General features: G+C 47.5%; 1 protein-coding gene across 1 annotated transcript in view; it reads right to left on the bottom strand.

Moving 5' to 3' along the window:
- Nucleotides 1-11,923: 11,923 nt before the first annotated feature.
- Nucleotides 11,924-23,194, bottom strand: part of LOC140066005 (uncharacterized) — a gene marked incomplete at its 5' end in the record, with an annotated part of 72,209 nt that continues 60,938 nt past the window's right edge. Inside the window, one exon of the mRNA XM_072113570.1 lies at nucleotides 11,924-13,405. Within this exon, the coding sequence (XP_071969671.1) occupies nucleotides 12,225-13,405 (1,181 nt within the window). The remainder of the gene's footprint in view (nucleotides 13,406-23,194) is intronic.

Here is a 23,194-nt window from a genome sequence, read left to right as displayed (position 1 = left end):
GGATTCGAGTCCGGCCGGGATTCACTAAGGTAGTTCCTCCGACGTCCACCAGGTGGCGCTGCTGCGCTGAAGTCCACCGAGGCCCGTCGGAATGCACTGAAGTTCACTGGCTTATACCTGGTGAAGGTAAGCGCGAGTCCCGCAACATTTTTTTTTTAAATGTCGGCAGTTTTTCCGAATCCGTCGGGTTTTTGTTTGGCCACGCCCCCGATTTCCGTTGCGTGCATGCCAGCGCCGATGCGCCACAATCCGACCGCGTGCGCCAAAATCCCGGGGCAATACAGGAAAATCGGCATAACAGAGTTCGAGGCATCCCAGAACAACAAGGCGAAGAAAACATACAAGGGTACCTGCAACAACTATTTAACACAATCTTAGACAGACCGGTGGATACCATAATCATAGAGCCCTCCGCCCGAAAACCTCTGGTCCTCCTTGAGATGTTATCTGCCACATCACCGATTTGTGCTCAAGATGGAAATCATGAAAAGATCTCGATTGCAGAAATCGGTAACTTTTATGGGAGCCCGCCTTCAACTTTACCAAGATCTTTTTGTGGATTACTCTTCAGCAACGTCGCGCTCTGAGACCCCTACTCGACCTGTTGAGAGACCAAGGCACACCCTACCATTGGGGATTTCCCTTCAGTTTAACAGCCAGAAAGGACGGTCGCTCGGCTTCTCTACACTTTCCAGAGGACCTACCCACTTTTTGTGATACCTTTCAGCTTACTCCTCCGGACCTGCCTGACTGGCCCCAACAACCTGCCCCGGTGGATCTGCCCTCTACCTGGCAACCAGTTTGCCAATTGAAGAAGCGTCAAAGAGCTCCCGAACCTGATCGCAGATCCTCGTCTGGAAGATGAGTATTGCTGCTACCTCCCCTTGCCCTTCTCTGTCCCTAAACTATAACTTGGATCGCCTATGTGGTCCCTTCGTATCTCACCTCTCTAAAACCCTGCCCCCCCTCCCATCTGCCTACTGACTGGCTGCAAGCCGGAATTTTTCTCCCAGTCACCTGCTCACTTCCCATTACTAAGCCCCTGTGACTGATACACATGGACCCTACATTATCGCTCTAATGCGCGCTGTGAATCCTATTGTAATGGCAGGACACAAACAAGGACAGTGAGCCCTGACACTGGGACCCACAATCTGTCCCTACCTACTTATTGGGTCCCCCCTAAACGGAGGCCAATAACTGGGCGGCGTTCCCTCCCTGGGTAAGGTGTGAACACGTAACAATACAGACAAACAAACACAATAGGGCGAGGTAAACAATCCGGATCGGCAACAGCGGGAATATCAACAACCAAATCACAATCCAAATAGACTAGTCAATAAACAGGCAAGAATTCAGAAACCAGAAATCAGATACACAAGAGAGCTAGAAACAAAGCAAGAGAGCAGTTTGACCAGCCAGGTATGATGGGAGCATGCAGGTATTTATGCAGCTCCCAGACATGCCTCCAGCAGCACACTGGAGGAACTGTCAATCAGTCTAGCAACCCTTGCAGGGCAAGGCTGAAATGCAAGGCGCAGGGTGTGGCTCAGTAAATCCAAGCCCCAGTTCAAACACAATCAACACCACCTATTCTTCCAACTGCAGATAGTGCGGCGTTTCGGCACGGATGTTACACCTGTATTTTACTTTTGAGTCACGACGGTGGATAAGTACATGTTCTCCCCCATAGTAAATCTTCCTGATTGCCCTCGCTCCTTGTTTATGGAGCTGATGCCCTCGCAGATGGAATGGACTACATCCTGGAAGATTTACGACGAGACCAGCTATAGGCTAACCTTGCTTTTTCAAATTGTGTGTTTTATGTTGTTTAACAGGTTATCCCATGGATCTCTATATAAGTTGTATTCCACAGGTTTTAAACCTATGGCGGGAACAGTATACGGCCGGGCTCCCCCGGGAGGCCCACAGGCCGAGTTTCTGCCAGCCCTACAAATTTCCCCTATAGACGAATGTTTGATACATATTGATTATGGTTAAATTGCTCTCACTAAATACTAAAGGTTTAAACTCTGATGTTAAAAGGAGGATTGCACTGAGGGAGTTGCGCCAGGCAAAGGTGGACATTGCATTCCTTCAGGAAACACATTACACAGCTACAGGGTCTTTTCATTATGCCAAGCACTGGTATCCAACAGCATTCCTAGCAAATGCCCCGACTAAGAAATCGAGAGTAGCTTTTCTCATATCCCTTTATTGCCCATTCCAACTAGCTGGGATAGAAGCTGATCCAGATGGCCGCTACATTGTACTCAAGGGCTCTATCCTAGGCATTAACATGATATTATGTAATGTATATGCCCCTAATTCATGACAACTTCCGTTCCTTAATAAGGTTCTTTCGAAATTGTCCTCAACCCAAAACGAACTCTTAATAATGGGGGGAGACTTTAATGCCACGTTCTCAGAACAGGATCGACTCATCTTACCCCCCCTTCAACACCCCAGGCAGCGAAGGTTCTAGCTTTAGGCCTCCGCTGCATAATTCGCAGACACTCACTGTATGATCTGTGGCCAACAGCCAAAGAATTCACATACTATTCTCCCCTCCACAGAACGCATACACGCATTGACTATTTTTTTGGGAACTACCCAGCTTTACGTACTTTAGTGGAGGCGACGGTAGGCCATATCACCATGCGCCGATCCATTTAGACTTACAAGTTGAAGATACCCCTGTCAGGTCCCCCCACTGACGCTTAAATGAAACGCTTCTTACTTCTCCGGTTTCGAGGGAATCCCTGCGGACGGTCCTTGCTAATTATTTCAAAGAAAATACGTGAGCACCCTCTGTCGCAATTCTATGGGAGGCTCATAAAGCAGTCTTTAGGGGAGAGGCTATATCCCTGGCCACTAAGTTGAAGAGGGATAGAATACTACATTTCTCCAGATATAAACAAAACCTCAGACTGGCTGAAAGGGAGATGGCCGCACATCCAACCCCCTCCCTACTTAGACGGGTACAGATTCTTCGCTCCAAAATTAGGAAATTAGATCTCCTGGATTTAGAACGCATGATCAAATACTAGAAGCACAGATATTATGAATTTGGTAACAAAGCTCACTCGTTATTAGTGCATCAGCTAAAACCGAAAACTTTCACCCTAAACCCATATGCTATTAAAGACAACCAGGGCACCTTAAATTACCATCCCACAAAAGTAGCTGAACTCTTCCATACTTACTATTCAGCCCTATACTCCCTTCCCTCTCCTATACCTTCCTCCCCTGAGCGGAACACTAAAATAGACCACTATTTGTCTCAATCCCCCTTACCTCAATTCCCTACAGAGGCGTTGACCCACTTAAACCAAGAAGTAACAATTGTGGAGGTTGAGGAGACAGTAAAAGGTCTACCGGGGGATAAAGCCCCAGGCCCTGATGGCTATACTTATCTTTATTATAAAACCTTTCTCACTCTCCTAGGCCCCCACATGGTCACATTATTTAATAGATTCCTTCAAGGCAAACCGATTCCCCATCTCCTAGGGAACATGTGCGCGCCGGCTCGCTAAGGTGTAAGGCCAATAATTGGCGCTGGTCTGTTTTAAATTCCAGCCTCTTCCTGTTACCCTTGCCGGATCTTCAAACTTCCTGAAGAGAAAGCTCTCTTGTGATTCCTGCGTTCCTGTTTGTCAGTCTGTTCCTGTGTTCCTTTGCGCCAGTCCATTCCTGCGTTCCTGTATGCCAGTCCGTTCCTGCGTTCCTGTGTGCCAGTCCGTTCCTGTGTTCCTGTGTGCCCGTCTGTTCCTGCGTTCCTGTGTGCCAGTCTGCTCCTGTGGTCCTCCGTTCCTGTGTGCCAGCTCCTGCGATTCGTGATGTGAGTCCTAGTGTGCCTTCCACTGCTATTCTCCTGCCGCTACTCCGGGTACAGACTGTCTCCTGTGTTACCACCTTGGCTGCCACCGCGGGCTAGTCGCACCTGTGGAACGACCTGGTGGTATCCTGCCGCAGCAAGTCCATCCCGCTTTGCCGAGGGCTCTGGTGAAAACCGGGTGCCACTTAGACTCCGGTCCCAGGTCGGCTAGTACCATCTCCCGAGGTGGTCCAGAGGGTCCACCGACTCCAGTCCTGATAGAGTTCAGGGCGAACATATCTAGCATAGCATGCAGACCTCCATCTACCTATCCGCATAACCTCCGAGTCCGGCAAACCCGCTCTAGCCGCCTCGGTCACTGCGCCAATCCTAAATGAATGGGTCCCATACACAGATACTTCCGAACCAACCTCCAACAAACACTTTTTGAATGAAATTGTCCCCCGGGAGAGCCAAAGCAACATAGTCCTGCGTGAGGGCATAAGGGCACGATGGCCCAGGTACAGACAGAAGACGGACCCATGACCCCTGACCATAAAAGTCAGCTGATACAAAAACAACTCAGAACAGCGCTCCGGATGCTTTTGATCCATGACATAACCCAAAACGGAAAAAGCCTGCAACCAATTATTTATCGTCTTAGCCACCTTCGGCTTCCTATCTTGAGGGCGGGCAGTAGCCAGCACCCTCTCACGTTCCACCATATGCTGATCAACCGACACAAGCGACTAGATGTCAATATACGCATTAGACCAAATCTTCTCCTTCAACTCAGCATCCAAATGCGCCCCAAGCGGGCTCGCTCTGCGAAACACAGGATCCTTATGAATCCCCGCCAGTGGAGGGGCAGATGACCCAGAAGAGGGGGCTGTGGGAGGGGGCTGGCCCCACTACCCCATGCCCCAGCATATTGAAAAGTACCTTGAGGAGGAGCACCCGCGGGCGATGCGCTCGCTGCTGCTGGAACCAGGCCAGATGCCCTGGATGACCCACTACGGTCCCGCTGATGCTGTGCCCGGGAACTTGCACCAGGCCTTGCCGAGGGGCTCAATGAACTGCCAGAGGATGACGGGGAGCGCCATCTCGACAACCTGATTCTCCTGTGTCTTCGAGTCGACCTGGACTGGCCACTGTGCTGAGAAACTGACGCCGCAGAGCCACGGCGGCTGCGCCTGTGGTCGTCCCGGGAGGATGAAGAAGATGGCGAGCACCTAGCGCGCTGGGAGGGGGCAGGGAGGGCAGTGGGCAGTGGCACACTAGCAGCCCCCATGGGAAAAACAGGGGCTAAGGACGTAGCAAAAATGGCAGAGGGGTAGAATGCTGGCTGAGATAAAGCTGTGCCATCGCCAGAGTCAGACCCTGCAGCCATAGGCATGGCCGGAGACATGGACACCACTGCAGGAGGTACTGGGGGAGGGGGAACAGATGCCCCAGACTCATCCAGAGGAGGAAGAGTAGAAGACCCGGCCGAGACAGAATTCCCCATGGCTGCTGCGGCTGGTGTGGTTGTTGTGCTGCTAGTAGCTGTGCTGCTGGCACGCTGAGAACCAGCCCCAACCGGAGCAGGAAGCCCCCCCCCCCCGGCTGGAAATGCAGTAGCAGCGCGGTCACGCGCATCGCTGCGCCCACTAGCGGCGCGCACGTGCGCACCACCTTCAAAAGCAGCCCGGACTGAGCCTGACCGCCGCAGAGCAAATGGGGGGAGACATCAAAGCCGGGCTAAGGCGCTCCGGCGGTCTGGAGACCCTCGCAAACCGGAAATAGGAGTGTGAGTAGCAGGAGGAGCAACGGGGGGCAGGGGGGTTGGCCGGGACCACGGAAGGGGAGAGGACAACCACCCCTTCCCTTCAGCGTGAACATGAGAGCGATGCGGCACAACCAGGGGGGTCCTCCATCTTACCAGGCAATGTCCTGGATGCCTCTCAGCGCACGCTGCTTCCTTGAGTGCCGCAGTCAAGAGAGAGAGGGGGAGGAGATTCGCTCCCCTTATATACAGGAAAAAAGAGGGGAGGAGGAAAGTGCCCTGCAACAATCCTCCTCCCCTTAAAGTGCACAGTGAAATTAACCCCTTCCACCTCCACAACATCCTCCACCAGTCCCTGTGCACCCTCCGTAACCTGTCGGGCGTACACCGCAGTATGTTAGTACAATGTCAGAAGCCAGATGAAAGTGTATATACACCTTGTACCCTGATAATCTAACCACATTGTCACCCCACAAAACTAGATGGGTCATAATGTGCCTTCTTAGAAAGGCCTCGGCCACACCCTGGGATTTTGCATAAGGGGGGCATCTAGCATGACATTTCAATAAAGGGGGGCATCTGGCAGGACATTTTATTAAAGTGGGGAATCTAGCCCATCTCCTTGATTAATATCGATCTTAAAATATACTCCAAGATTTTAGCTTTACGCATCTCCCCATTTATCCCAAACTTAATTCACCCTGAACAGGTGGGCTTTGTTCCGGGTCGTGAGGCAAGGGACAATACCCTAAAAACACTTACCCTAATCTCGTGGGCTCGGCGCTCGGGGACCCCTTTATGTCTGCTTACGGTGGACGCTGAAAAAGCCTTTGATAGGGTACATTGGGGGTACCTGGGGGCCACTCTTACGAGGTTGGGTTTGGGAGCAAAAACAAGGAACAGAATTATGGCCCTCTATACAAATCCGTCCGCATGTGTCAGGGTTAACGGGTCGTTATCCTCCCCCTTTCCCATTCGTAATGGCACGAGACAGGGGTGCCCATTGTCCCCACTTCTTTATATCCTAGTGATGGAATCTTTGGCTTGTGCACTTCGTGATAACCCTTCCATTAGAGGCCTAGAGATCAAAGGAAAACCTTATAAACTCTCACTGTTTGCTGATGACTTACTCATTTATGTCTCAGATCCGGTAGTAAGTCTTCCTAATATTATGAGGGAGTTTGAGGCATACAGTAGAGTTAGCAATTTCAAGGTTAATGTCCAAAAATCTGAGATCTTGAACATTAATATTCCGAATCAGCTGGTCTCCTCCCTGACCACCTCCCTTCCCTTTAAATGGGCAAATGGGCATATTAAATATCTTGGAGTGCACATTCCATCAGATCCTAACCAAATCTACGCTTTGAACTATGCGCCCCTGCTTAAGAACATAGAAACCGATCTCAAATCATGGAGTTCCCTCTCCCTCTCTTGGTTTGGTAGGATGAATACGCTTAAGATGGACTCCCTCCCTAAGATCCTCTACATTTTTCAGACGGTTCCCATAGATCTAAGCGCCGCTTTCCTAGATCGACTCAGGAAACTAGCAACTAAATTTGTTTGGAGGAACTCCCCCCCACGGATAAAACACAGCATCTTAACAAGACACAAAGAATTGGGGGGGGCAGGTCTTCCAGATTTCTCACGCTACCATAGGGCGGTCATAAGTAAAGTGGTATTAGACCTGACAAGTCGGAACAGCGGGAAGCTATGGGTAGACCTGGAATGTTCCCTACTGAATCATGGTCATCTCCCAGATCTGTTCTGGCTCCCCCCTAAGAGTGATTGGTACTTATACAACATCTCACCACTAATGTCGCACATCTTGAAAGTCTGGGGCAAGTTCGCCATCAGGGTTAAACTTATTAATGTCCCCGGTCCTTTGTCCCCGGTCATGGGTCTTCCCGGAATGCCGGAAACATTAAATAGATGCCCTATTTTACTAAATGACAATGGCCGTCATAAGACTCTGGGGGAGATAATATCCACAACAGGGATACGTTCTTTAAACGACATCTTGGGGGATAGGAGACCTTATCCTGGGGTATGGCTACAGTATCTCCAACTTCGTAGTGCTGTTCAAACTCTGACTCTCGGGGGAACCTTAACCTCCACACTTACGGCTTTTGAGTCCATCTGCAGTTCGGCCAAACTGACTCCTCATGGAGTGTCTCTAGTCTATGGGATGTTGTCGGGTTGCGGTGAGGAGGACCTACCACTGCCATATATGAAGGCATGGGAAACGGAGTTGGGTAAAACCTTCACCAAAGAACAATGGGAAAAGTCCCTCCTTTTAACCCATAAGTTGTCGGTGTCCAACAAAATCCAGGAGACTAATTTTAAAATCCTTACTAGGTGGTATAGAACCCCCACTCGCCTACATAGCATGTTCCCTTCAGTTTCTCCTATTTGCTGGCGTTGTCACAAGGACAGGGGCACCATGCTTCACGTGTGGTGGGACTGTGGAGTGGTGGCAGCAGTGTGGAACGCCATTTGGGATCTCTACAAGCAGCTATACGGCTCCACTGGGAGCATTTCTCCTGATATTGCTTTGTTATCAATGCTCCCAGGGCGGCTTAGAGACATTAAAAAAGGCCTCCTGCGTCACTGCATAGTGGCAATGAGACAGGTAATTCCTAGATTGTGGAAGTCCACTTCTCCACCTACCAGACTACTGTGGGTGGAGGAGATGGACAGACTGAGACGAATGGAGGAACTGAGAGCATTAGATAACAATCAATATGATATTTTCCACAAAACCTGGTACAGATGGGACACGTTCAGGAACTCACCTGCTCTAACCTCTTGGATATAGATGTTGTAATCATGGGCACCGCTGTTTCAGCAACAGGGGGTACCCCCCCTAACCTTGATGTGTAGTGATTGATTCCTTGTCTCCCCCCCCCTCTTTCCCTACCCCCCTTATTTCTCCACCTCTAGATGTTTAGTTAATATTAGATTTGTTCATATTTGCTTGTTCGAGCTTGAGTCCTGCTTGATTATGATCCTTGTCATAGATAAATATGGGGCTGCGACCCGAACATGTGCCTGACTTGTAGGCTTCTCGCTCACTTGCAATAAAGTTTATTGAACCATAAAGTGGGGAATCTGGGGTGGACATTTCATTAAAGGGGGCATCTGTGGTGGACATTTCACTGTGGACTGGTAGGGGTATCTATATACTGAGGGGACATGTGCAGGGGCTATCTATATGCTGAGTGGGCACATGCAGAGTCTAGCTTGTCAGGGCTCAAAAATGTTTTGATCAAAAATAAAATTGTGTATAATGTTATCAATGTGGGAATGAACACCGGTGGGGGGCTAACAAAAATCTTCCAATGAGGGGCCCCAAAATTCCTAGTGGTGGCCCTGAATGTGAGCTAATGATGTCACCGCGTCTCAGTCCTGCAGTGCACAGCAAGAAGACAGAGGGGACTATGAGTGTTTTTTTTTGTTCACATTATGCAGTGGGGGCACATTGAAAAGGCTGTGGAGACATTGCAGGGTGCTGTAATAGCATTACTGGGGGCTGTGGGGACCTTCTTAATGGGAGCTGTTAGGAATATTATCGGGCCCACAGAACCACTGCGTGCGATGACGTAAGCCGCCACCTGGGAGTGACACACAGTTTTCACCAGAGCCCGCCGCAAAGCGGGTCGGACTTGCTCCGGCAGGATACCACCAGGTTGCTCCATAGGAGTGATTTGCTCGCGGTGGTGGCCAAGGCAAGGTACATCAGGCAAAATCGGAGTTGTTGTCAGGCAGAAAGTCAGGACAGCCTCCACAGGACCGGAATCGGAGACGTAGCGGAAGGACGAGACAGGCAGTAGAGAATAGAAGTCAGGAACGTTGCAGGAGGTAACACCCGGTAAAACACAGACAGTCAGGGAATGCTTTCTCAGTGGCATGAGGGCACAAAGATCTGGCGGGGTTTGCAGGAAGAGGCCGGCTATTTTTTAGATCAAGTGAGGACCATCGCTCTAGGAGACAGGGAGGCTTGCGCCAGACTGCGGGAGATATTGCTGGAGCGCGGTCAAGTAAAACAGCCTGCCACGGCTGTGCTGGGAGACAGGGAGGTGTGCGGATTCATGGGTCGTTACAGTACCCCCCCCCCCCCTCGGCTTCCCCCTCTTCTTGGTCTGGAGAAATCTCTTAAGAACACTACAGTCCAGGATGTTTTCTTCGGGCTCCCTGGCTTTTTCTTCTGGCCCGAATCCCTTCCAGTTGATAAGGAAGAACCGCTTCTCTCTAACTGTCTTCATGTCAAGGACCTCCTTTACCTCAAAGACATTAGTGGAATTAGCCTCAGAAGCAGGCAATTCCTGGGAGAAGCGGTTTAAGATGACTGGTTTCAGAAGAAAGACATGAAAGTGGTTCAGGATGCGCATGGAAGGAAGACCGAGCTTACACGCCACAGGGTTATGGAGCTTCAGCACCTCAACTGGACCCAATAAGCCGGACATATCTAGAAGACAGCCACACTTTATCACCCCGGGAGAAGACTGGAGGGCGTTTCTTGTCAACCTGGGTTTGGTGCAGGCGGAAGCCTGAAGTATAGACTGATTCGTTTGCTCACAGATGGACTTGAGATCTTGAACCAATTCTTCCAGCATGGGAACATCAGAAGGAACAGAAGGAATGGATGTTATCCATGGACAATATAGAAGAGGCCACCCCGGGAGAGTCCAGATAATTGTAGGAAAATCCCTAGGCAAAAGGAGGACCAGTTATTCTGTTGGGCGGAGACAAAATGGCGTAGATAGCAACTATCTCCACTTGTCCATTAGACTGTGGATGGTACAGAGAGGAGAAATCCAGCATTACTTGGAGTTGGCTGCAAATGGAACGCCAGAACCAGAAAACAGATTGGACCCCTTGGTCCGAGGCAATGTGTAGAAGAAGACGAAGAGGTGATGGTAGACCAGGCAGGGGAATGAAGTGGGAAATCCTGGAAAACCGGTCTGTGACCACCCAGATGATGGTATTACCAGAATATGGCAGAATATCTGTGACAAAGTCCATGGCTATGGGAGTCCATGGCCAACTCGGAATAGGCATTGGCAGGAGCAGACCTGCTGGCTTAAGATGTGACCACTTGTTATGGGCACAGGAAGTGCAGGAACTCACAAAGTCTCGTACATCCTACGCCAGTAGAAAAGAGATATGAGAGCGTCACATCTGTGCAGCCCAGGGTGACCAGCCACATCGGACATAGGTCTTGCCAGAACGAAGCTGCCGTACGTCCACAGGAGCAGCAACAACCAGTCGTTCAGGAGGAACAATGTCGAGGCAAGAGCATCGGTCTGGACATTCTTTTCTGCTGGATGGAAATGTATCAGGAAGTTAAAGCGGGAAAAGAAGAGGGACTGGCAAGCCAGTTGTGGATTGACGCGCTGAGCGGTCTGCAGGTATAGGAGATTCCAAAGCAAGCCAGAAGGGCCAGAAGCATGGGATCACCTATGGAATAGTTCCTCTCCGCAAGGTGAGAACGGGAGCAGAGGCAAAGGCAGACTTCAGCTTGGAGAGAGCTTCTTCAGCCACCAGAGGCCACAGCTTAGGATTGGCTTTTTTTGGGGGTCAGCACCACGATGGGAGATACGAGGGAGGAAAAATGCGGTATAAACTGATGGTAGTTTAGCAAAGCCCAGGTATCTCTGGATAGATCGAAGTCCTACTGGGTGAGGCTTCCGCAGACAACTTTGTTGGATCCATCTGTAGACCCCAAAGATGACATACCCGAGGAATAGAAGACTCTTTTGGTGGAACTAGCACTTCTCAAGCTTGGCATATAGGCGATTGGCCCGTAAGTGCCTGAGAACTTGTTGTACTTGGACCTGATGGGATTCAAGGTCTGCAAAGGAACACCCGGAAATCGTCCAAGTAGACCCTTGACAGAGGTGTAAAGCAAGTATCTGAAAATGTCATTGACGAACTCTTGAAATACGGCAGGTGTATTAGAGTCCAAAGGGCAGGACCGGGAATTTGAAGTGCCCAACATGAGTTGTGAAGGCGGTCTTACATACGTCGCCTTCATGGATGTGGATGATATTTTATGCCCCCTGTAGATCCAATTTGGTGAAGACCTTGGGTCCATGAAGGCAGTCAAAGAGTTTTCATAAGGTTAGCAGGGTTTCTGTGTAAAGTGTTAAAATAAGCAGAAGGTGGGCCTGGGTAAGGAGAGATCTCCACTGTGGCAAGCAGAAGGAGAAAGAGAAGAGACAGAAGGTGCTTCAGAGATCTTCAAAGTTATTTCTTGCTTAAAAACGGAAACACTGAGATGAGTTAGTCTGGTTACATAAATTATAGAGGGCAAGAGAGGTGTACAGAGGTGAGTGTAGAAGTGAGGCATTGATGTGGATAGTGGATACTGGTGGAATAGATGGACGGTAGGCAATTAAAACAACCATAGCAAACAGAGAGAAAATGGAAAACATTTTTAGACAAACATAATTCTTTATTTTTCTCTGCCATCTTACCTGTCTCCTGCTCTAACTGCAAAGTATAACTGTAGCAGCATATGCTACAAGATTTCCCACATTCAGAACATGTAAATGGTTTCTCCCCTTTGTGGAGTCTCTGGTGTTTAACGAGAGCCGAATTATCACTGTATTTTTCCACGCATACTAAACATGAGAATAGCATCTAGCCGGTGTGAATTCTCTGATGTTTAACAAGATCTGATTTTCGGCGCAAAGATTTCCCACATTCTGAACATGAAAATGGCTTCTCCCCAGTGTGAATTCTCTGATGTTTAACAAGATCTGATTTTTGGATAAAACATTTCCCACATTCTGAACATGAAAACGGCTTCACCCCAGTGTGAAATCTCTGATGTTTTACAAGATTTGATTTCTCATTAAAACATTTCCCACATTGTGAACATGAAAATGGCTTCTCCCCAGTGTGAATTCTTTGATGATTGACAAAACCTGATTTTTGGCTAAAAGATTTCCCACATTCTGAACATGTAAATGGTTTCTCCCCTGTGTGAAGTCTCTGATGTTTAACAAGAGCCGAGTTATCAGTGTATTTTCTCCCACATTCTAAACATGACAATAGCTTCTCGCCAGTGTGAATTCTCTGATGTTTAACAAGATACGATTTGTCATTATAACATTTGCCACATTCTGAACATGAAAATGGTTTCTCTCCTGTGTGAAGTATCTGATGTCTAACAAGAGATTGTTTTTGGATAAAATATTTCCCACATTCTGAACAGAAAAATGGCTTCTCCCCAGTGTGACTTCTCTGATGTTTAACAAGATCTTGCTTTTGGATAAAACATTTCCCACATTCTGAACATGAAAATGGCTTCTCCCCAGTGTGAATTCTGTGATGTTTAACAAGACATGATTTTAGGGCAAAACATTTCCCACATTCTGAACATGAAAATGGCTTCTCCCCTGTGTGAATTCTCTGATGTTTAACAAGATCTGATTTGTCATTATAACAATTCCCACATTCTGAACATGAAAATGGCTTCTCTCCTGTGTGAATTCTCTGATGTCTAACGAGAGATTTTTTTTTAATAAAACATTTCCCACATTCTGAACATGAAAATGGCTTCTCCCCAGTGTGAATTCTCAGATGTTTAACAAGACATGATTTTAGGGTAAAACATTTCCCACATTCTGAACATGAAAATGGCTTCTCCCCTGTGTGAATTCTCTGATGTGCAACAAGAACTGATTTTCGGACAAAACATTTCCCACATTCTGAACATGAAAACGGCTTCTCCCCACTGTGAATTATCTGATGTGCAACAAGACCAGATTTTCGGATAAAACATTTCCCACATACTGAACATGTAAATGGCTTCTCCCCTGTGTGAATCATGTGATGTCTAGCAAGATCTGATTTTCGGATAAAACATTTCCCACATTCTGAACATGAAAATGGCTTCTCTCCTGTGTGAATTAGTTGTTGTCCAATATCTAATTTGTGGATTACATCTGGTTTCCCAGTCTGTGATGAGGAAAAAGATGGGTCAAATAACAAAGAAACAGGTGGAGGACCATTGCTGTGTAGTGCTGAGGATGGATCTTTCTCTTCATATGTATCTCCTGTGACTTCAAATTCTTCTACTTTAAAATCTGAAGATACCAGATGTCCCTCCGAGCTCCTGCTGCAGTCATCTGCCAAGAAAAAATAAAATGTTATAATATTTTGATATTTTATAGAGACCCTTTCTAGGTCCTTCCTGACCCGAGCTCTTTTTAGAACGATCAGTAAGATTGTGTTGGGCAAAGGGCCGAGTAATATACTTTATCCATTGTCTCAGAAAAAAAGATAAGAGAAACGATAAAGGCGCCACATTCAGGATAAATTCAGGCCTTATATAAAAGGCAATTTTTCTCAACTTGTTTGGTTATATGATTGGTACTTTGTATTGATTAAACTTCTTTATAGGTTTGCTCAGTAAAACGCGTTTCAAGCTCGGTCCAGGCTCTTCATTAGTTACATGTAGTTAGCGTACAGCTGAGGAAGAAGACAGCCTAGGTCTTCGAAACGTGTTGGAAGCTTTTTAAACCTCTTAACCTACCGTAGGTCGGTGACGGCACCACAACGGAACTCAGTAGAACTGTGAACGGAATGTTATTCACCAGCCGGGGCTTCACTCTAAGCGGTATTAACGCTGTATAGTCTGTGGATACAGCAACGCCCCGGAAGAAGCCTTGCCGGCGAAACCCTGGGTCGGGCGGATAGAAAGCTAGCGTCCCGTTATGTGAATTTGTGATATGCGCATTTTTAATGGATTTTTGTGAGTATGATGAATTGGAATAAATTTTAACCTTGTTGGAACGTACCACACCATCTGCCTGCATATTTTCTTCCAGTTACAATATAATAAAGGAGGAGAATGAGAGTGCGATGGTGTTAGTCTGAATGGTGACATACTTTCAGCAGGAGAAATTGAAGATTGGTGCTGCTCATCGAAGTTTTAAGATAAAATAAGAGGGAGAAGAAGAATCCTTGGAGCTCCGGTCATAGTGAAAATATTTTTCTCTATTTTGTGGACTTTTTCAAAGACTGTGTGGACCGGTCTTATACCGTGAGTAGCTCCTTAAGGGGCAAACTGTGCACCACGAACCACTGTGTTAGTCTGTGGATTGTCTGGACATAGCAACTTCAATACCTCCGGTACCATGAGGATCATGTAAATACACCTCTCTGTACTTCTGAACACAGTGGAGGAACGGATCACAGCTTCATATTCAGGTACCCATGCATACCCATAGGATCGGTCCACAGTATCAAACACATACAACCCTCACATATATGCTTTGGTACGGTTTCAAATATCGACTTGGAATTGATCTAGAGGTATCATTGTTGCTGCACATACTAGTGTTGTGTTGGTTTTAATCTTAGGAGGGCGCAGATATATATTGGATATATTTTAGGATTTATAAATTAAGTACACTAACCCCAAACGGTCTCAATGAAGCAATAGAATCTGTTTGAGACTTGGTTTCTTCCAGTATACCCTTTCCCAGGAGAATCTTCTCTTACCTTTGCAGTACAATCTTATTAATCTTTGGCCACATTTCCCACAAACTCCCTTCTGTGTTTTCTTCCATAGAGACACTTCGCGTACCATCCTATTTTGCCCTCTTGTGCTATCCATAGCTAAGTCTAAACGTAGGTATCGTTCTGGCTATACAATTACCAAGGAAGTTTGTTCAGAATATAAATAAGATGGGAGGAGTCCCTCAGATAACTATCCATTTGAGTGACGTATTTCTGTAGAAATAGGTAACTTGTAAGTTAGTGTTGGAGTTAGTGTTGGAGATGATGGCTCGGCCAGGTGGGGAGGTAAGATTCTTATGAATTTCAGGTAAGTGGTAAAAATATGTGTCAGGGTTTGGGATCAGTGGATCCTGTGGACCACCGTGGGAGGTGGTAGTAGCCAACACCTGCGACTGTAATCTTAGTGGCAAAGCGGGATGATCTTGCTCCGGCGGGTTGCCGGCGGTAGCCTCCCCCTCTTCTTGGACTGAAGGAACCTGTGTAGAAGAGCACGATCCAGGATGTTCTCCTCGGGTACCCAAGACCTCTCCTCTGGGCCGAACCCCCTCCAGTCGGCAAGATAGAATTGTCTACCTCTGACCATCTTCATAACACGGACCTCTTTTACCTCGAAGACATGAGAAGCATCAACTTCAGGGGCAGGAGGAGAATCGATTCAGGATGACATGGAAAGAATTCAGGATGTGCATGGTGGGAGGAAGGCGAAGCTTATACGCCACTGAATTTATACGCTGTAATACCTCGAACAGTCCCAGAAAACGTGGACCCAGTTTGTAACTGGGGATCTTAAACCGAACATACCTGGAGGATAGCCACATTTTATCTCCTGGAGAGAAGATGGGAGGAGACCTGCGTCTCTTATCAGCCTGAGTTTTGGTTCGGGTGGATGCCCAAAACAGAGACTGATGAGTCACAAAAAAGAAAGGGGCGAAACCGGCAGACTCAGAATCCAGGGAGTTGTAAGAGAATTCTGCCCATGGGAGCAGGGTGGATCAGTCAGCCTGTCGGGCGTAGCAGCCTAGGGTCTTATTAACCCTCTCAACTTGTCCATTAGACTGGGGATGGTAAGTCCAGCTTCACTTGTTGTTGACGGCACAGGTACTGCCAGAAACGGGAAACAAACTGGACCTCCCGGTCCGAGACTATATGCACGGATTTCACGTACGTAAATGTATCAGAAAGTTGAAACGGGAGAAGAGGAGATACCAACGAGCCTGTCTTTAATTGAGCAGCTGAGCAGTCTGGAGGTACAGGAGGTTTTTAATGATTAGCACCCTCCTGAAGATAACACCATTCTTCCAAAGCAAGTTTAATAGCCAGAAGATCCTGATCACCAATAGAGTAGTTCCGTTCTGTGGCTGAATAGGTCTTGGAGAAGAACCCACAGGTGAGGGTTCGGCCCTTGGGACCCTTCTATGTGAGAACAGCTCCAGCACTAACGGATGAGGTGTCAACCTCTTGCAGGAACGGTTTCTCAGAGTCAGGCCAGATGAGAACGGGAGCAGATGAAAAGGCAGATTTTAGCTTCGTAAAAGCGTCTTCAGTCATTGGAGGCCAGTGCCTAGGTTGGCATTCTTCTTGGTCAGCACCACAACAGGAGATTCCAGGGAGGAATAATGTGGGATGAACTGCCAGTAGTAATTGTCGAATCCCATGAATCTCTGGATAGCTCGTAGTCCCAATTGATGCGGCCAGTGAAGTTTTGCAGACACCTTGGCGGGTGGCATCTGTAGTCCCTCGTCTGAAATAATATATACAAGGAATGGGAGACTCTGCTGATGGAATTGGCACTTCTTGAGCTTGGCATATAGGCGGTTGGCCCTCAGGCGCCTGAAAACCTGCTGTACATGGGCCTGATGGGATTCAATGTCCCAGAACACCTGTATGTTCTCCAGGTAGACCATGACACAGGTAAAGAGTAGGACTTTGAATACGTCGTTGACAAAGTCCTGGAACACTGCTGGTTCATTACAGAGACCAAAGGGCATAAGAAGATATTCGAAGTGCCCATCTCGAGTATTGAGGGTGGTCTTCCATTCATCACCTTCACATGGTGGCCTGCAACCACGGAACACCCAGAAGAACTAAAGATGTGCACCAGGTTATCTTATAAAAGGAAAGTCTCTCCTTGTGCAAGACACCCACTTGAAGGCTTAGGTGTTCAGTGCAGTACTGAATCGGATCCTGAAAAATCTGCCCACTGACTGACGAGATAACCAGCGGCTTCTCGAGACGGACAACAAGAAGATGGTACTGAGAGACCAAAGCAACATCCACAAAGTTTCCTGCCTCTGCCAGGAAGGTTCAGACGTGGAGAAGCTTTGTTTTCACCTAAGGACGCTTCTCCCAAGAACCCTAGGTGCGTGCATTTCCCGGACGCTGAGGACGGAGTGGACAGGTTCGAAGGAAGTGCTCCGTGCTGGCACGGTAGAGACAGAGGTTCTCCTGAAGTCACCTAGATCGTTCCTGTGAAGACAACTGAGCTCTTTCTATCCGCATAGGCTCCTCTGCATGCGGTACATCCGGAGGCTAAAGCGGATTTGGAAAGCAGGAGCCAAGCGAGGTAGATGCCGTGGACGGACTTGGGATTGCTCGTGACTTAACTCCTCGGTACGCTCCCTAAAGCGCACGTAAATCCAAGTGGCCAAGGTGATGAGACCACTCTGGGTAGATGGCAGGTCACGAGCGGTCCATGCGTCCTTGACTTGGGAAAGAGAGCCCTTTCCTAAAGGTTGTGGACATGGCTGCATTGTTCCACGAAAGTTCCGAGGCCAGGGTCCGGAACTGAACAGCATATTATCCCATGGAAGAGTACCCCTGATGAAGATTCAGCAGCACAGTCTCAGAGAAGGACTGAGCAGGTTCTTCGAATACAGTCTGGAATTCTGCCTGGAGTAGCCCAGACCAGGGCCTTCCCAGAGAGGAGACTGATAATAAATGCCACCTTGGCTTGCTCCGTGACAAACTGAGATGGCATGAGTTCAATGTGCAGTGACCACTGAGTAATAAAGCCCCCTCATATTTGTCGGGCATTGACAGTCGTAGCCTAGGGTAGCCTAGCAGCGGAGAGGGGCACAAGTCCGCCTGTGACCTGGGAGATAGGTCGCAGGAGCACCCGTGACAATATTTGTGTATTTCTTAATGAACTCTCTGTATCTCCATTCAAAGGGTCCAAAGGGGTCATCGGTAATTTTAAGATAATATGCTGTATCGGATAGGATGCGTTCAGCTTCAGTTGCATAATCAGGAAAAACCTGAATCACTGTGCCCCCTGCTTTTGTCCACTGATCGGAAGATGATACTGGAATTTTGGGATAGTCTTTTGAGGGCTTGCGGCTCTTCTTTTGATAGATCGGTGCTATTGTATGGTATTCTCCCTTTTTATTGTATGGTATTCTCCCGTTTAATACTAGGTCATGGAAAGTTTTTATGAAATTAATTTGGTTATAAATTCCCACAAGGAATGCCATTACTTGGACAAAAACTGGACCCCTCATTCAGACATGATGTGTTGTGGAAGTCCATGCAGCCGGAAGATATGCTGGAAGAACAAACTGGTAAGACGTGGAGCAGGCAGAAGACCTGGAAAGGGAACAAAATGGGACATCTTGGAAAAACAGTCACCACCCAGATGACGGTATTGCCAGAGGAAGGTGGAAGATCTGTGACAAAGCCCATAGCCACGTGAGACCACGAGGGACGGAAGCAACAGGCCAGCCAGTTTGAGGCGAGAAGGCTTATTACGGGCACAGGAGGTGCAGGATCCCACAAAATCCCAAATACACCAGATGTGGCCACCAGTAGTAGCAGGAGATGAGGGCCACAGAAAGTTGCACCCCAAGGTGCCCAGCCAAACGTGAAAAATGTCCACAAGACAAAATCTGCTTCTGACAAATATACATTCTGGGGAGAACACCAAAATGTCATCCAGGTAGACCACGACACTCGTATACAGAATATCTCTGAAGATGTCATTAACGAATTCCTGGAAGACAGCCAGAATATTACACGGTCGAAATGGCATCACAAGGTACTCGAAATGTCCATCATGAGTGTTAAACGCTGTCTTCCATTTGTCACCCTTGCGGATCCAGATGAGATTGTAGGCCCCACCAAGGTCCAGCTTGGGGAAGACCTTGGAACCGTGCAGGCAGTCAAAGAGCTCCTATGCATATGAAGCCTCTCTGCATGTCCAAGTGAAGACAGGTAGAGGGACCCCCATGCAGCGAGGCTGACATTCTGGACCCCAAGGAAGGATCTACCACGTCTTCCAGTTAAGGACCGGAGCATGGAGTTACAGTCACGGAAGGCCCAGGAGGATAGATGAGGTGGAGAGTGGCAGCACATAGAAGGACAGTTTTTCCTTGTGAAGAGCTCCTACTTGCAGAGAGGAACCGGACCAGAGAGAACTTCTCAGCTGACCGAGGATGTAATGAGAGGTTGCTTGAGGGGAACCACCGGAATGTGATGCCGGGAGACCAAAACGGCATCTAGAAAGTTCCCAGCAGAATCAGAGTCCAAGAAAGCTAAGAGGTGAATCAGAGTGCAGGTGCCGAATAGTCATAGTTCAGTAGCGCAGTTTCAGCTGAGGAGGCTTATGCAGGTTCTTCAAACACAGACCAAATTCCGCTAGTAATTCAGTGTGGGTAGCCGTGACTGAAATAGCATAAGTTCAATGTGCAAGGAGCACTGAGTAATAAAGTCCCTGCACAGCTTGGGGTCTCCATCATATTTGTTAGGCACAGAGAGTTGGAGCCTTGGTTCAGTGGCAGGTAGACAAGCTGGGGTAGCAGGAGAAGTCGCAGGATTATTTGCAGAAGTCTGACGCTGATGCGGAGTGCCAAGCAACTGTTGCAGCATGGCAGTGACTTGGCCAAGCTGTTCTCCTTGCGAAGCCAGTCTCCTTGGGGGACTGGCTATATACAGAGGGGTTTAGTTGTATACTGGGGAGCTGTCTGGCTATATACAGGGGGTCTTGTCTGTATACTGGGAGGGTCAGGCTGTCTGTAAACTGGGGAGGGGCTGGCTGGCAATATACAGGGAAGGCTGGCTGTATACTTAGGGGACTGGCTGGCTATTTACCTGGGTGGGCTGGCTGGCTATACACTGGGAGGCTGGCTGGCTATATACTTGGGGGCTGGCTGGCTATTTACTGGGGGGGCTGGCTGACTATATCCTGGGGGGCCTGGCTATATACCAGGGGCTGGCTATATACTGTATAAACATATTGTACGGCTCTCGCAGAACTGTATTTTAAAATATGTGGCGCTTATGGCTCTCTGAGCCAAAAAGGTTCGTGACTCCTGACTTATAGTGACGCACGTCGGATTTCAAATAAAGGGCCATGTCAGGAAGGGGAAAAATGGCCAAGTCGTTAACTTACCAAAGTGATTTTGAGATTGTTTTTCCGTCACGTTGTACTTCACGTTAGAGGTAAATTTTGGATGCTAACTTTTGCATTTATTTATTAAATAATAAATAAATAAAAAAATTAAATAATTTAAAAAATTTTAAATATTTAATTTCAAAATTTAAAATTACTGTATATACTCGATGTATAAACCAAGTTTTTAATCCCCCCTCCCGCAAAAAAAACCTCAGCTTATACTCAAATCAAGAAAAAAATTAAGTTAAAAGTCACCTTTCCAGCACCCCCTCCATCGGCAGCAGCAAGTTTGAGCGTGCTGACATCATAGTGTGTGCCGCTGCCACGGAGGAAGGGAAGACCTGTTACTGGGGCGAGGTGTTGTGTCTACAGGGGGCAGGAGCTGGCCGTATATACGGGGGCAAGAGCTGGCCATATATACGGGGGGCAAGAGCTGGCTATATACTGGGGGGAATTGGCTGGGTGACTATATAAAGGGGTAGGACCTGGCTACATGTGGGGGCAGGAGGAAAGCTATATACCAGGGCAGGAGCTGGCTAAATCCGGGGGCTAGTTGGTTGAGGGAATGGCCTGGCTATATACTAGGGGCTGGTTTTGTATATACTGGGGGCATGGGCAGGCAATATACTATGGGGAATGGGCTGGCACCAATCCAATGTATTTCCTACCTTAGGCTTAAACTGGAGTCCATAGGTTTTTCCACTTTTTTTGTAAAATTAGGTACCTCGGTTTATATTCAGGTCAATTTATACTCTAGTATTGTGATGTCACGCGGCTTACAAATCAAACATTAGTTTGATAAAAGCTTGCTCCAACCGGGGGTGTTACATGGGGATGTCAGCTGTAAGATACTGACAGATGCTGACACCCCGTGTTTTCCAATGCCACCAAAGCTCCGATGATGAGCTGCACCGGCATCACCTCCATGACGTACTATTACTGCACTGAGCGCTAAGGGGTTACATTTAGAAGGTGATGCTCTTGTGCTTTCAGGAGATCTAGTATATGTTCATACTGACCTGGCAGCTCCGTCTCTTCCTTCACGGCTCCGGGGATCAGTATTCCTGCAGGAAACACAGAGACTGAATTCCTTCTTTCCATACAGATAATGAAAGGACGTGTGGATTTAGTCCTGTCTATTACCTGCTGATGTGAGGGGCTGGTGGTCCTCCATCATGACGTCCTTGTACACATCTTTGTGTCCTTCTAAATACTCCCACTCCTCCATGGAGAAATAGACAGCCACATCCTGACACCTTATAGGAACCTGACACACACAATGATCCCGTCATCACCCAGATCCCTTCATAGCGTTACTGTATAATGTCCCAGCATTCCCAGCAGTGTCACCTCTCCAGTCAGCAGCTCCATCATCTTGTGGGTGACTTCTAGGATCTTCTGCTCATTGATGTCATCATGTATCAGGGGGTGAGGTGGAGGAGCCGGGATTGGGCTCAGGGTTCTCCCCCGTCCTTCATACACAGGGGCCTGACAGCGCCCACTAGGGGTCTTCTTCACTACTGTGTAATCCTGGTTATGGAGAGACACATTGATAAATCTCCCTCCATACATTTCCAGAATCTCTCACCTCTCCAATCCTATCATCTGTTATTCCCATAGATAATGATGTCATGTGACCTCATCACAATCTCTCACCTCTCCAGTAATATAGAAGAGAATCTCTAGGGTGAGCTGGAAGATTCTCTCCACCCTCGTGTCCTTCTCATTTCCCATCCTCGAGGGACCAGTGGTTAAAAGGAGAAGAGATTAGTAAAGGATCCTATAATGTAGAAACCTGAATGGAAATAAGATGAGACAAATTCTATCAGCAATTGAAGACAACTTTGGTTATGGACAAGGGTTGCAACGATATCATAATCTTTGAGTGCGATACCAGGAGAAGATACACGATACTCGATACTTCCAAAAAAAACCCCAACAAAACAAGAGTATATTTTACGAGATACAGCATATATTTTAGTTTTAGCCGGGGGTGCTATAGACCTGTGTACAGACATGTCAGAATTCAGACTTCATTTTTGTGTGAAACTGTTTAGAAATGACTGTGTCTTCATTATCGCTCTTATCTTCTCTGAAGCTTCTCTGCGTGAAGGCCAGGTTGTGACTTATACAGAGATTACACAAGGACAATTAGTATAAACATTCTGTTTATATTAGAGCAAGGTCTCTCAAAGAAATGGTTTATAGTTCATAAAGCATTTTGGAAGAATGTCTTAGAGCATGTTCTGATATATTCATTACGGCAAATAGCATTGCAGTATTCTATCACCTCTTCACGCCCCCTTGAGCTGATGATGTTATGTGTTTTATATATGCAACTGTGCACTAATAAACGGGGTGAGTTTCTGAATTTTTTAAGAGACTGGTGTGTCTTAGTTTGTGCTCCTTTCCCGGTATCAGGAGCCATAAAAGGGTTAATTTGAAAGTCACCTTGGAAACGATAAGGGCGGTTTAAGCCCTAGATAAAAATCTCTAGGCAACTCACAGGGTGCTGGTTACTGATCTCTTGCATTTTCATATATATTGTACATATGTATATCCACATACCTACATATACAGTAAATGCAAAATACAATATGAATGTAGCATAGTAACACACTGTACACACAATTTCCACATGGACACGTACAGCGCGCACATTACACGCGTGCACGCATCCAGCGCGCACATTACA

Source organism: Engystomops pustulosus, chromosome 6 (assembly GCF_040894005.1).
Source record: "Engystomops pustulosus chromosome 6, aEngPut4.maternal, whole genome shotgun sequence".
In the NCBI taxonomy this organism is placed as follows: Eukaryota; Metazoa; Chordata; class Amphibia; order Anura; family Leptodactylidae; genus Engystomops; species Engystomops pustulosus.
This window is presented reverse-complemented; position numbering and strand designations above follow the sequence as displayed.